General features: G+C 42.8%; 1 protein-coding gene across 1 annotated transcript in view; it reads right to left on the reverse strand.

The window, feature by feature from the left end:
* Positions 1–15,145, reverse strand: part of ASAH1 (N-acylsphingosine amidohydrolase 1) — a 35,180-nt gene that overhangs the window by 15,013 nt on the left and 5,022 nt on the right. Inside the window, exons 2-6 of the mRNA XM_006015874.3 lie at positions 5,398–5,444; positions 5,139–5,229; positions 4,144–4,230; positions 1,872–1,950; positions 766–840 (exon numbers count right to left, since the gene is read on the reverse strand). Of these exons, the coding sequence (XP_006015936.1) occupies positions 766–840; positions 1,872–1,950; positions 4,144–4,230; positions 5,139–5,229; positions 5,398–5,444 (379 nt within the window). The remainder of the gene's footprint in view (positions 1–765; positions 841–1,871; positions 1,951–4,143; positions 4,231–5,138; positions 5,230–5,397; positions 5,445–15,145) is intronic.

Genomic DNA, 15,145 nt, shown 5'->3' on the forward strand with positions numbered 1-15,145 from the left:
TTTATTATATATAGTGGTCTTTAGGCAGTTATCATAGGATTAAGTATAAGTCAAATATAGTGGAACAGTTTAAACCAGTTTTAAGTTTCCAAGAAATGATAGCATACATATACACACACACACATACATACATACACACACACACAAATGTATAGAATAACCAACACAGAAAGATCCCAAATACTTGCTAAATCTAGTCCTATGTGGGGATTTAACTAAATGATAATTTTTGCTAACATATAGTGCCTCAGTCACTTAAAAGACTATAGAAGCTTATGGGAAAGAGAGATCATGCAACATCCAAATTTTTCATGCCATCTCCAGGAAAATTTAAGAGCACTTACAAACCTCATGCCATTTGTTCTTCTCCCCAAATTTATACTGTTCCTTAAGGTTATCAGCCTTTTGGCCGAAATATGACACACCCATTCTGAGGCAGCTTTTCTTGATGCCAGCAGCATTTAGAAAAGGGAGAAAATATGCCAAGACAACAAAATCCAAATCTGCCTCCTCTCAGGTAACAGAACACTGCAACTGCAGCCAGAAAATAATTTTTACTCAACTGGTCTGAATCCTCCACCATTTAAATAATTAACTAATTTTGTAGTTAATAAAAGTGAAGTACCAAGTACCTTCCACCAAGTGCAATAGCAATGGCAACTTTCCTAACACAATTCTATCAAATCAGAAGTCATTTACATGGGACCAAGCTAGATTACTGGTCCCAGAAGCATCAGAAGAGCAATGGCTAAAAACAGATTTTACCTGTCTTGTCTTCTGCAACTATGGAAGTGCATACTGTAAAAATCTCATAGAAGACGTTAAACAGAACAACATCTCCTAGAAAATGAAAGATAAGGGTATTAGCTTACAGCTTGCCAGACTGCCAATAAGGCAAAATAGCTATGAAATGAGGCCTACTGGAAAAAGTGTTCTCCAGCCCATTTTACTAGAATTTCTATTTGATTCTCTTGAGGTATTACCACCCAGACACTAAAACAACCGTGTCCTCCTTCAGCAATCAGTTTTATAAAGTATGTTATTTCATAATTAGCAATGAGCTGCGTCTCAGATCCATACACAGAAACACCCTAGAGGATTCCAAGGAGGGAGGACGTGGTGGGACAGGAAGAGGAAGGAAGTTCTGGAGGGAGTGACCATTAGAGAGTGTGGCTAGAAACGGGGCTCCCTGAAGAGAGGGGGCACAGAGGTCCCCGGATGAGGGAGATAGCTGTGACTAAGGGGACGAGATTGTCACAGGAACTTTTACGAGAGCTAGATGGTTTAACGCACTAGTGCTCCCAACCCAGAGATGTTGGGAAATATGTTATGTACTGCTCCTGGTTTCCCTTGCCATACAGACTGTTGAGGAGAACACATCAGTCGGTCTCCTACTCTACCCAGACTTTGGGGGTGGAAATAAGAGAAACTAGAGAGGGGGGCACTGAATTCCTTTATGGGGAAGAAAAAAAAGCATAACATAGTACCAAGCCTTGTCCCTCTTTGCTTCTTGGGAGCTGGTACAGAGAGGAAAAGCAAGACAAAGAGAATGTGCATGATCCAAAGGATGGATCAGACTTCTGACAACAATTGGGCGAGAGCTTCTGCCTCTCTCAGAAGGAAACTGCTTCACAAAGCCACTGGGGAAAGGGCACAGCTTGATGAAGGGCTTACAGCCTTTACTTTCATTCTTACTTCAAACATTTAAAAGCATCAAACTGTCTCACAGGTAACTAGTTAGTGTATAATCAGGTCGCTGATTAAGTTAAGGTTGAACACAGCTGTCACATATCTGATGATACACTCCAATTTTAGAGAAGGAAGATTTAGTGATGTGGGACTTATGGCTTTGACATGTTGAAAATACTTACCCAAAACAGCTCCAGACGTATTTGCAATCCCTTCGATCTCTTCCCTGAAAGGATGGGGAAGACTGGAAAGCAACTGAACCTGAAAGAAAACTTTAAGCTATAACACAAATAAAAGCTAGATTGGTGTCTGAACAGAGGCTCTACCTTTAGCACCTCTTTGTATATTAAAACACCATGAAACTGGATGCTTAGACACATGTGCAAGTGTATAGGGGGGCTGTAGAAGGACTTGAAAGACAAGAAGCAAGTGCTTGAAAGCAAAGTTAATTTTATCAAAATCTTTACACTTGTACAATGAAGCACTTCCACACTACAATACTGCCTGAAAAAAACTGAACACGTATGTAAGTCGCAGGTAAATGTGTGAAAAACCACAACTCAAACCCAAGGTACTATTCAGACTAGTACTGTTCAGAGAACTCTTATCTTGCATAGAGCCAGTAGAGCAGGGGTGGGCAATTACTTTGGGTGGAAGGCTCCTTACCAAGTTTGGGCAAGCTGTTGAGGGCTGCATGGGTAGCCTTGCCCCTTGACAGCTGTCCTGCCCTCTGGTCACCATCTTGTGACTGGAAGTCCCGCCCCCTAACCCCTGACCTTTGCCACCAGAAGTCCCTCCCCTTGCCCCTGGAAGTACTCCTTTCAGCAAGGGGTTTTGCTGTCTCGGAACCAGAAAAATACCAAATTATATTCTAAAAAGAAAGCAACTACGATATTCTTTAATTTGACATAAAAAATATTTTTGTCCTGATTTACATGTATTTGTGTAGTGTACATAAAGGTGATTGTATATAATAGCTTAAAATGAAGTCTTACTCTTGTATATTGTGGGGGGGTGGGTGGGTATAGGTTTCTGGAGGGCTGTGGCTGTGTGGGTATGTGGGGTGTGTGGAAGGGTGTGGGTAGATACGTGGAGTGTGGTGGTCTGTGTGTATGGCACTGCAGGGGTGTAGGTGTATGTGTATGATGGGGTGTGCCCTACGAACACCACCCCCCCCAAGGGTACCGGCACGGGCCTGTGCTCCCCGGTCCAGTGATGCAGCTGGGAGCCATGTGGTGCTGGAGCAGTGCAGGGGCAGGAAGGCAGGGAAATGGCTGGGGGTGAGGCAGGGCTGGACTGCATTCTGCTGCCTGCTCCCCCTGGGTCCTACTACCCCTGACTCCTCATCTTTGACAGGCAGCCAGGAGCAGATAAATATTAATTTTCTAAATTTTTTAGGGGCCCCGTGGGCTGGATTGAATGGCCTGGCAGGCCAAATCTGGCCTGTGGGCTGTATTTTGCCCACCCCTACAGTAATCCAGATGTTAGGCTGCTATAAATAGCACAGAGGGTCTCATTTGGTCTCTTACCTACAGGACCTGCGGAGCACAAAGTCCTGCATCTACAAAACACACATTCACTCCCTGCTTCAGTCCTTTCTATCCTCTACCTGGCTCAGCCAGCTGAAGTTTTGTTTCAAGAATTTCCAACATCCAAGAGCAAATTATTAACAGCCCCCGCAATAAAAAAGCATTTTACAATCCCTGATTGTTTTAGCCAATTTAAAATTAAAAAAAATATCTATATATCTTGATGTTTCAAGATACCGATATCTAGATACACCTATGCAGGGGTTTAGGTTGTAGCCGTGTTGGTCTAAGGATATAGGCAGACAAGGTTCCTTGGGTGAATTTGATATCTTTTATTAGACCAACCCAAATGGTTGGAGAATAGTTATTAAGCAAGCTTTCGGGTTCAAAAACCCTTCGTCAGGCTCAGGAAGCTTCAGCAGTTGGTGTGTGCTCTTCCATCCAGGAGTTAAAAAATGAGTTTAATAGGATAGTTAAATAATTACGGGTGCATCTACACATGATGCTATGTCGCTGTAGCAACGCACTAAGGCGACGTACTGTCGGCAGTCACAAACTGTGATGCCGCAGCAATGCACGCCTCTGTTATAGCACATCGCTATGGCAACATGGTGCCCTAAACCATGCACAGTGCACAAAGCACAGTATGAGGTGTTACTGCACCATCTTTTAGTATTTCCAAAAGGAAGTACTAAATGATGATGCAGTAACAATGTCAACACAGCGCACATGTAGACATGCTCTATCTGTAGTAACTATGCGTAGTTCTGTTTTGATGGATTCATCTTAGAATGTTACTAATTGAGGCATTACATTTTGAAAGAATATTAATTACATGAGAATGCTTAGCCTGTCAAATTAAGACAACCTTCTGGAGACGGGAGCATGTAGTTTGTTGCAAAGAACGGAAGCTGAAAATACTTACCATTTTACCTTCCATGAAGTCAGAAAATTTGCCACCAGGGAAGAATTCATTTACTAAGGTTTTAATGTTCTTCATTACATTCTTCAACTAGAAAGAAAAAAAAAGTGTTATAATAAAAGATCTTAAAAACACAAGAATTACTAGAACTTGATAACAAGAAACTTTTATGCTATTTTCAGTGTGACATTTTGCTGAAAAATACATGTTTAAGAGAACAAGAAAGCAGGTGTTACTGGTAAGAAAAAAAATGCCCATCACAGTGTCTTAAGAATACCTAATTATACAAGTAGTTTTCCTGGGACTCAGTGGGTTACCCAAACTCTTAAATCACAAAATGTTACGAACAAAGCCTGCATCTCTTTTAATATTCAAAGTATACCTTTATACAAAAATTTCTGTTGGCTGCTACATGCTGGTAATTTCTTTTTAATTTACAACAAGGAAACATCTACATCACAAAACCACCACTATAAATGCCAGACTTCTCTCATCTATTATATTAGAAAAACCAGCTAGGGAATGGGTACAAAAAAATTAGATACTCTTTCATCACCAGTCAGTTATTTCAGACTAGGAATAGGCATGTTGGGTGGGATGTTTGGGGAGTTTACACTGTCACTGCCATGTACTGCACAAAAGCTCTCTTGCATATCACTCTTCTTCCTTCAAACATTTATTTAAATTTGAGAGGAAATGCTTAAATAAAGAGAAAGTTGGCCAGTCACTTGAGGAAATTACACTTCAAAACATTATATCTATTGTTACCAGCAGATCTTACTTTGTCACACATGGATTAAACAATTCTCTGCACAATTATTTTATTTTACTCTAAAACCTTCATTATAATGGAGTCATCACAGTTGTATACAAGACTGAAGTTTGAAATATTTAATTGGATAACAGTTTTAAGGAACTCTTATCTGTGGTTCTGAATAACAGAATGTTGTAAACAAGCTACAATGAAAACAATTTAGAGCAAACACTTCATTTCATACCTCTGTTTTTTTGTCATTCATCACATTAACCCATCGTTTGTAGGGAGGTAAATCAAGATTTATGACGTATGTAGGAACATTCCCTTTGTACCTGAAACAAGTTTACATTAAAAAAGGTTTCTAAAATGTCTACAGTACAACGTCCAAGAGTATCCAACAGATGTTTAATTAATTACTTTTAACGGGATCTGATAAGAAACAAACATTTTTTATTCAATATTTTTGCTGTAATGTTTACCAATCATTTAAAGATACTTACGTAGGCCCTGAAGGAGGATATGTTTTATTTCTGCAGTCTTCTCTATACTGTGAAGAGAGTAAAACAGAACTGTTTGAGAGTGCTAGTTCTTTTAACATCTTGGTTAACTGATTTTTTTCTTTTCTTTTTTTTTTTTTATAAAAAAAAAGACATAATTCAATAATTTTAGTGGATCTTCCTCCATTTGACTTACTTTATAATTATAAAAATAAAATATCACTTGATCAACTGACCAAACTGGGGAGAGGAGGGGACATGAATTCTCTGGTAGGTCAAGAGAAATTCAAAAGAAGAAAATCAAGAGCCCAGGCTGAAGGATAACCAGTCGTCGTGGACAACCTTAATCTTATCGTTTTAGCTGTGTTGCTCATATTGAATAGAAGAATATGACAGTGCTCCACGTATGTAAAGTACTTTGTTCAGATCTTAATTCGAAATCAATAAGTAAAACTAAACCTTTACAAAGTACCCATGTTGGCCATTAGCTTCATTTCACAGATGGGGCAAAACAGTCACAAACAAGCTTGCCCAAAGTCAACATAAGCTGCATATTACAAATGTTATCCACTGCTGAGAATACAACTAAAGTATCCTAGCTACAGTTTAAAACACCTGATGAATAGAAAATTATGATCTGCACAATTTAGTTCATTTCACACTTGCCACCAGATTACATTCAGCACCATTCTAGAAAGTGTAACTAATTGTAATAGTCCAAGACTGTACCACATTCAGTCAAAATTTCTGTAGAAGAGAGAAAGCTCTCCGTCAATATCAGAGATAGGAAAGGAATTGAAGTCTCCATATTCCTGACCTTATGCTTTTTTTTTTTTTTAAGCAATTTAATGCTGGTTTCTTCACCTTCCTTGGCTTTTAAGCACAGTGCCCAGCAGAAGCTATGGACTGATTTGCCAGCATTCCTCTCTGGATATTGCTCAGCACCTATCCATGACACACTGCAAGAGTGCATATAGCTAATGAAGCATGGGCGACTGGTGCCTCCTGAGTCTGGGGGGTCCCCCAGCAGCTGACTGCCAACCCTGGAAGTGCCAGTGGCAAAGCCGGAAGTGCCACTGACAATTCCCTGACACTCCCTAGCTGGTGCCAATCTCTGAGGGGGGGGCACCGGCTGGCGCTTCTCTCGGCGCCCCCACTCCCTGGCTGGCAAAGGCCAGTCTCAGGGAGGGCATGTGGCCCCTCTACACATTGCCTATGTATAGCAATGAAGTGCACCACAACACTACCTATTCAATGACATTAACAGTAAGGCAGCCAGTTTTCATATACCAGTAAGTCAAATCAACAACAAATCCTTGAGAGGGACATCCAACACATTCTGGTTACCAAAAAACCAGACAGGCACCTGTCCTTATTCAACAACCCAGACTGATCTTCTTGCACAAACAGCTCATTTCCTAGATTCAAACATTTAAGCAGAAGGTGCCATGCACAATGTTCAAAGAGTCACAACTTATCCCACGGCAGCAGACACAATGGGAGATGGGAATTTAAGAGTTAAATGGTACCCTTTACATTATAGTACCATTTGAGAATTTAATTTCGGTTTGCTTTATAAACAAACTAGAAAAGATTATACAGCTATACTGATTCATGAAAGAAACAAATGCGTCTACCTGAATATAGTGCTGTGCAATTCTGCATAATTAAAAAAAGATAAAGTTAAGCATTCCAATTTAGGAGGTCATTTATCAAAATGAAAGTTGTACAAAAGGAAGCTAATTGTGAGGAGACATCACATTACCAAGTAGGATATACGATCAGAAGCTGCATGAACAAGCAAAGGAATACGGAAGAAAAGGCAAACTATCTAGTGAAACTTCATTGTTATTGTTGTAAAATATAAACTAGAAAGAACGACTTCAAATGAAGATACACGTAACTGTCTGAACTTCTCTTAATTTGTGCTTTGCTTATTATGAATACCACTTTCCAGAATAGATCTATTTGCCAAAAAATTAGAAATGCTTTGTGCCTAAACAGACAGTGAAATATATCAGACATCTCAGAGCGATCCAAAGTTTTGATCCCCAGCACTGTTTAGAAGAAATTGCATTCATCTCTTAGTTAAGCAAAAGAAAAAAAGGACTAAGTAACGAAACATTTTTAGCCCAGAATTTTGTAAGTGTATGTTTAGACAGACAGACAGACAGGTGTATGTTTCTCTCTCCCCCCCAGCCTCTCTCTCACCCAGTGACCCCCTCAATTTACATCGTCATTGACTCCCTGTGTTGCATGCATACCAGCACAGCCTCTGGCTTCTTTACTATTCATTCCATGCAGGAAGAGCACACACCAACTGCAGAGACTTCCTCAGCCTGACGAAGGGTTTTTAAACCTGAAAGATTGTTAAAAAAATGTTCCAACTATTTAAGTTGGTCTGATAAAAGATACCAGATTCACCCAAAGAACCTTGTCTGCTTATGTTTAGACAGACAACTTTTATATTTTAAATGATCAACTAACTGTTCAGGCAAACTGACAAAGATTTAGCATCAGGTTGCTAAGGATTTAGCATGTCCTTAGCAAAAATTACTGAAGTTTGTGTAGGTGGGGTTTTGGTTGTAGCTGTGTTGGTCTAAGGACATAGGCAGGCAAAGGTCTTTGAGTAGATGTGGTATCTTTTATTAGACCAGCTGAGCAGTTGGAAAAAAGTTCCTGACAAGCTTTCGGGCGCAGTCACCCTTCTTCAGGCATAGGAAGTCTCTGCTGTTCCAAGGCTCCAAGAAATGCAAGAAGCTAAAAGTGTGGCAAGATGTCAGTGAGAATGTAAATAGGTAAAAATTAGAAAGACAAAAAGTAAAGCAGAGGGATAAAGCAGAGAGGGGAGGGGGAAGAAAGCAGGGGAAAAAGGCTGCAGGGAGACATTACAGCGATAGAATACAAGGTAGAAAAGAAGCTGTCAGTGAAAAAGGAAATAGCTGGAGATCAGGAAAACAGAAATGAGAGAAGCTCAAAGTGTGAGAATGTAGTGAAAATATAAATGGGTAGAAAAGGAAAAACAAAAAGGTAAAGCAGGAGAGGGAAGAGGAGGAAGGCAGGGGGGAAAAAGGCCAATGGGAAACACTATAGTGGTAATAATACAAGGTAAGAAAGAGGATCTCAATGAAGAAGGAAATAGTAGGAAATCAAGGAGACAAAGGGCAGAAAAGTAGGGGAGGGGAGAAAAGCTGAGGGAAAATAATGTGGTGAGCATGTTTGTTATTACCCTAAAATAAAATAGTTAAGTTAACAATAATTTAAATTATTAAGAAGTATTAGCTTTACAGCTGAATACAAGGCATAACCTGTGGCCTAGCAATGCCGCTAACCACAAGGCAAAATAATAGCTAAGCCTTTGCTTGTGTCAAGTAATCATTTTAACTGTATTAACCATTTTCTGAGTAAAATGCAGCAAGTGAATCTGTAGCTATGTACTGTAAACCAAATACAGCAAGGAACAAAATAACACAAAAAAACCGCTGTTCTAAGTATAGTAATCATGTCCTTAAGAAGCATCTACTACTGTGCAAGTTTTTACTAACCTATCATAATGTTACTGTTACTTAACTTTTAGCTTTTAGAAAGTGATAATTCAGCTTAATAGAAATATGCTGTTCTAAAAATCTGTGATGCACCGCCCAAGTATTGCTTTTTATTAACCCTGTAATCTTGCCTTATTATAAAAAATATAAAAAATCACCCCACCCTTGAAAGGGAGCCATTTTACCTCTTTACTGGCTTTATAATCATTACTCAAGCAAATAAACTGCAATAAACTTTACCCGTGTTGTCTAGTCCCTATGCAACTAGACAATGAACCCCAGGGAGTTTTCTCCCACCACATAAGAATGTAAAGGGTCAGGTCAGGCCTGGTGAATCAGCTGTCAGACAGGTTATAATGTGTCATAAAACCAATGTCTATATTGAGTCCATGATTTTTTGTATCCAGCTGATTTATGAAGTCAAGTTCATAGGCTTGTCTACAGAAAGTGTTTTGTAAGTTCCCTTTGAGGATTAGAACTTTGTGTGAAAGTTTGTGTAGACAGTGTCAGAACATGAAAATTAATCTCCTCCTCAAGGTAATCTGCAGGAAAGTGCGATTAGAAAGGGAAGCTCTGCAGAAGTTAGGACGCATTCAGGTAGAGTGAGCAGACCTCCTTGGAGACTTGACCCATGAACACTTATTTACAGTGAAACCTAAGATGGTATCTAGGGGCACAAGAAGAGTTACATCCTAAACAGTTTCTCTCTCTCATAAGGGAAACTGCCCAGCCCCTCTGCTCACTGTCTGTTCTACACTGCTGGCTCAGTCCTTGCCCTTTTCTTCCATGATTTCTCTCTCTCAGCCCAACCGTTCTGCACCCTGCTCACACCATGTACATACAAAATAGGTGTGATATACAAGGCGATTCTCCAATGGGCCCCGATTTCAGTCTTAGACAGTTTCCATCTTATACAGATGAAAGCACCATGAGTTAGTACGTGGCTCCTAAATGTATGTAGGCACCCTTGGTCCTCCACACCCACTACTAGAGGGACAAGACAGCCCCTGAAAGGGGGGTTAGTTTACAACTCATACTATGGCTGCATACGTGGATGAGATATATGTATATAATTACATATGTACATAATTACATATGTACATATATCTCATCCAATGCACCAAATGCCCTGATGATGAAACTCGAAAGCTTGCTTAATAACTATTCTCCAACTATTTGGGTTAGTCTAATAAAAGATATCAAATTCACCCAAGGAACCTTGTCTACCTATGTCCTTAGACCAATACGGCTACAACCTACACCCCTGCAAACAAGACAAATGCACTGGTGTTTGACATTTCAGAATCCTTTTGTTGATTAAAATACAGCTCAAAGGTTAAGACAGTAGTTAAGCTCACATATAGGCTAATTGAGAATAATGTTCTCTCTAGCAAATTGAACCTAACATAACTCAACACCTGATTTTTAAAAAATACATGTTCCTATGTTGCCAACAATTTGCCTTCTAATCACTATAGTCTCACTATTTCCACCTTTTTATTTCTTTGTAGAGTAATCAACATAAAGGACGGGAAGAAAAGGGGATAGTAAACTTGGCTATATGCAAGGTACTATCAGATGACCGAGAAAATAAGTCAGTTTTCTCCAAACTGGCAGTAACAGTCATCTGGAGTGTTAATCTCCAGGAGTATTTATGTAGAAACCACACACACCTGACCGTATATTTGGGTGCAGAAAGAAGTGACAATATTTGCCCGATCCGGCCACAGAAAAAAAATCTATAGCCAGGACCAAACACAAGTGAATGTGATGTTTGTCCATGCTTTAAGGAAAATGTTTGTTATATAGTAGAACATCAAGCTATCTAGATCCCCTTTCCCCATTTTATTTTCCTAGCTATTTCTTTGTATTAAAAAGTATGGACTAATACTCTAATGAAATCACATTAAAAGCTGACAAATTAATTGCTATTATGTTCAACATTTTTTGTGCTATGTAAAAAGAAGTTTTATATTTTATAAAAGTTTCTCTGCTTTGCCAGTTAAAAGGAATTGTATGTGGAGCACTGTGCGGTAGTAACCCCACTAATGTTTCTAGAGCTGACTAGGGGTGTGTGGGGCCTGGGGCACATCGGCCTGTGCAGGGCTTGTGCGGGGGGTGGGGGGTGGTGGTGAGCAGCCAGAGCGTGAAGTCAGCAGTGCACCGTGACCGTGCAGAGTAGTGGTGCCCTTGGCACATGCCAATGGCACTGTCTGCAGGGTCTGTATGGCACTGTCTTCAGGGCCCTCCAAAAAGTGCGAGGCCCGGGGCAGTTGCCTGATTCATGCCCCCTCTCTCCCCAGGGATGGCTCTGAATGTTTCTCACCATTCAGAAAAAAAACAACAAAAATAAGCAACGCTGCATTATTTGTTACTACTACCAGGCACAGGGTGATGCATTGCACAAGTAGGGAGGCAGCCAGATTCTCTTCTGGCTAGGAACTGAAGTTATTACAAAGACCTAGTTTCACCCTTGTTTAGATCTGTTCAACCCTACTAAATGTAGCTACAAGCATATTTGCCATCCAATCTTTATTAGTAGTGATGAAATGCAATGTAAATCCATCTGAAATGCCACCAACTTGGAAGTTAGATGATGATAGTCATCCAAGTCACCCCCTGCCAGGATCAGCCTGACCCAATATATATATATATATATATATGTCAGATTTTTCAATGGGTAGCACAGCTGCACAACCTGTGCCAACCTAGAAATCCACCATATATTTATGTATGCAAATCCTTGCATTTGTGTGGAGCCAACAGCAAGAGCACAATCCAACAGCCTTGTTACCTGGTAATTTGGGGCAGTTCCTGGAGCTATTAACCCCTGGACTGTCCACACATTAACACCTTATAGTGGTTTTAAGCACTTGCAGTGTGGTTCAAAGTTATACCGCTCCAGAGCAGGATTATTTGTGATCCACACCACCCAGCTCCTGTTCCATTAAGGTGTAGCCACTCCCCACAGATGTGCTACCCAGGTTGAAGTCCTCCAGTATCCCACAGAGCAGGGCTAGAAGCCTGATCTGACTCATCAGCTCTCTAGTGGCAACTCAGAGCTACACCTCTGGTGGCAAGTTACAGCTATGCAGGTGGGGGACAGTCAGCGAAGGTTTCTAAACTATGGGTCTGACTGCTCCAAACTCCAAGCTAGCATGAACACTGATCCAGTATTGCCAACCCCACCACACCAAAACTCACGAAACAAACTCTTAAAAAAAGCAAGAGATTGGCATGTAAATCATGAGATGCTATTTTTGAAGTGGGTATGTTTGGGGGTGGGGGGCAGTTATGCTGTGGGTGTGTGCATGGGGTTTGGAGCCTGGGGAGGGAGGTTGCCCACACACCTTGGCAGGATGCGGGATACTGTGGGTCAGGAGTGAGAGGCAGCAGTAGGGCTGGGGTGTGTGTGGCTTGGCAGTGAGGGGCAGACAAACAGAGACAGACACACAGCACCCAGCTGGTTGGTGGAGGAAGAAAGGGGGAGGGGGGAGAGGGAGGGAGGGAGGAAGGGAAGAGATCAAGGCCCCCACAGTGAGGGAGGTAGTGGGGCAGCTGCACACACCAGGGGAGGCCCCAGGAGAGGCACGGGGGGGTATACACGTGGGGCAGAGGCAGGCTGCCCATTGCAGGCTCGGGGCTATGCACCCTGCTGCCTTTGCCCCAGAAGCTTAGCCATAGGACACCATTGCTGCCTGGTGGCAGGACGCCCACAGCCCACCTCTGGCCCCCTCCCCCACACCTCTGGATGACCTTCCCTGGCCCTGGCGCCCCATTCACCCTGGCCCTTGCCTCACTCTCTCCCTCATCATGGGGGCCTCAATCCCGCCGCCACCTCTTCCCTCTCCCCCATCCCTTCCCACCACAAAAACTTACCAGGTGGGAAAATCCGGATGTTTGGGGGTTCAATTGGGAAATCATTAGTTGGTTATTCTGACTTTGCAAGACTCAGAATTTCTATGTTTTCGTGACAGTTGGCATTACTGCTGATCAACATTTGTGCAGCTTACAGCGTAAGATGTAACAAAGCCCTAAGGGTATGATTTCTTTGCACAATTAACTTGGTCTTACTCAAGCTTTAGCTTATCACTCTTGCCATCCCCATCATCCACAGGGTCACAGACTCAGGTTTAGGGGTATTTTAATTTTGTCTCAGTTTATTCACCTTTGGGTATGGGGCAGAGCTTGACTGTTGCTTCAGCAGCAGGAACCACAAGCTTTAGAGGTGCACCAATACATTGGTCTGATAGCAGATCAGTACCAATATAAAGAAAATTGGCTGTACTGGAAATCAGCCCAATGCGGTCGATAATCTGACTGATAGATGCCTGTGCAGGTGCACAGCCACAGCACAGCACTCAGGCAGTGAGGAACAGAGCCGGCAGTGTGGAGAGCTGCCTCCAGCTGGTAAGTCCGTTGTAGTGCAAGGGGAGTGGGGAGGGGAAGGAAATGGGCGGGGCAGATAACACCCCCCCCCATGAGGGCGGAGACAGGGCAGACACTGCACAGCCAGGGCGGGGGTTGGGACGGAGCTGGGTCTTGTTGTGGGGGCAGCTCCCACTGCTGCAGGCACCCCAGGAGGATACATGGGGGCATGTGCCCCCAGATTTGTGCAGGGCAGTGGGGGGGGCGGGCTGCAGCTGCGGGCTGGAGCCAGGGGTGAACCATGCTCTTCTCACTGGGGACTGGGCTAGGGGTAGGGGCTACGGAGGGGGCTGCAGCCACTCCAAATTTCACCATAGCTCCCTCCCAGCACAGCCGCATGCGCAGTGCAGCCCCGGCTCTTCCCAGCATGTGGGGGGAGATGGGGGTTAAGTCGGGAAGAGCCGAGGCTATGCCAGGCATGCATCAGCAGCGTTGGGAGGGAGCTATGGCCAAATTTGGGGTGGCTGCAGCCCCCTCCATAGCCCCTGCCCTGAGCCCAGCCCCTGGTGAGAAAAGTGTGGTGCAGCCCTGTCTCCAGCCTGCCCATCCCGCCCCATGCAGATCTGGGGACATATGCCTCCCTGTGCCTTCCCAGGGTGCAAGCAGCAGTGGGAGTGGCTCCCCCTCCCTGCCCCCAATGAGCCATGGCTCCATCCCGCATTCCACCATGCCCCGCCCTGCACCAGCTGGGCAGCACCTGCCCCTACCCCTGTCCCCTCCCTCACAGAGGGGGGCAGGGGGGGTGATCTGCATGCCCTTTCCCTCCCCACCTCCCCTTCCACCACAATGGACTTACCAGCTGGAAGCAGCTCTCCACACTGCATCAGAAATGAGATCAGTATTAGCCTAATTTCCACCTTAAAAATTGGATATCGGTATCAGCCCTGAAAATTTATATTGTACACCCCTAAAAAGTTCTCAAATGCCCGTCCTCCAGTACCCCTCTAAAGGGTAGTTGAGTTCTCCTATGACTGATGCAATCTGCTGGGAAAGAATCCTACAAATTCTCAGCACAAATAAACCCATGGGCAAGTACAGAGAAAGGAGGAGAAAAACATGGGCAGAGTCTTGTTGCAGGAACACCAACGCCCAGCAGAGACAAGTAGGTTTGCTCAGATAGGACTGCACTCAACAGGGATAAGAGTGAAGCTGTGGGACCTTTAACTTCCCCTAAACACATTCTTCATTACAAAAATATTAGAAACATTTAAAATGAAAAATTTACATGCTGTACTTGAAAACCACATTTCACATTTAGAGAGAGATGATAAGCTGTAACAAAAGTCTTGAGAGCACTCATGTATTAGTAACATCTTGATATAGTATAAATGACAAATAAAATGAGACACTCCATTTTCAATATATTCAGCGCACACTGTTCTCTGAAGACAAACTGTGTACATGACTTACTCTTGGTCTACAACATTGTACAACCTGAGCAAGCACAGCTGTATTTACATGGAGCACCAAACTGATGTCTCCTGTTTCTAGTTGGTTCCCAATTCACTAAGTACTCAGGCAGGGACAGAAGCATTCTTATATCAGTTGCACAACCAACTTACGTAAATGTATACACAAACATAATAATTTCCAGGACTGGTGCTGTGGACTAAATTCTTCAGGATAGGGATTAGGGATTGTAACAGAGAGCCAGAAGGCTCCTGTTATGTGAGGCCGAAAGAACAGTAGGAGGAGTCAGTTACAAGGAAAACAGCAGGGGGAAAGACAAGAGGCTAGGAGGGCATATTAAAGAGCGGGTTACCTTGCAACAGTTCAGC

Source organism: Alligator sinensis, unplaced genomic scaffold (genome assembly GCF_000455745.1).
Source record: "Alligator sinensis unplaced genomic scaffold, ASM45574v1 scaffold528_1, whole genome shotgun sequence".
NCBI lineage: Eukaryota > Metazoa > Chordata > Crocodylia > Alligatoridae > Alligator > Alligator sinensis.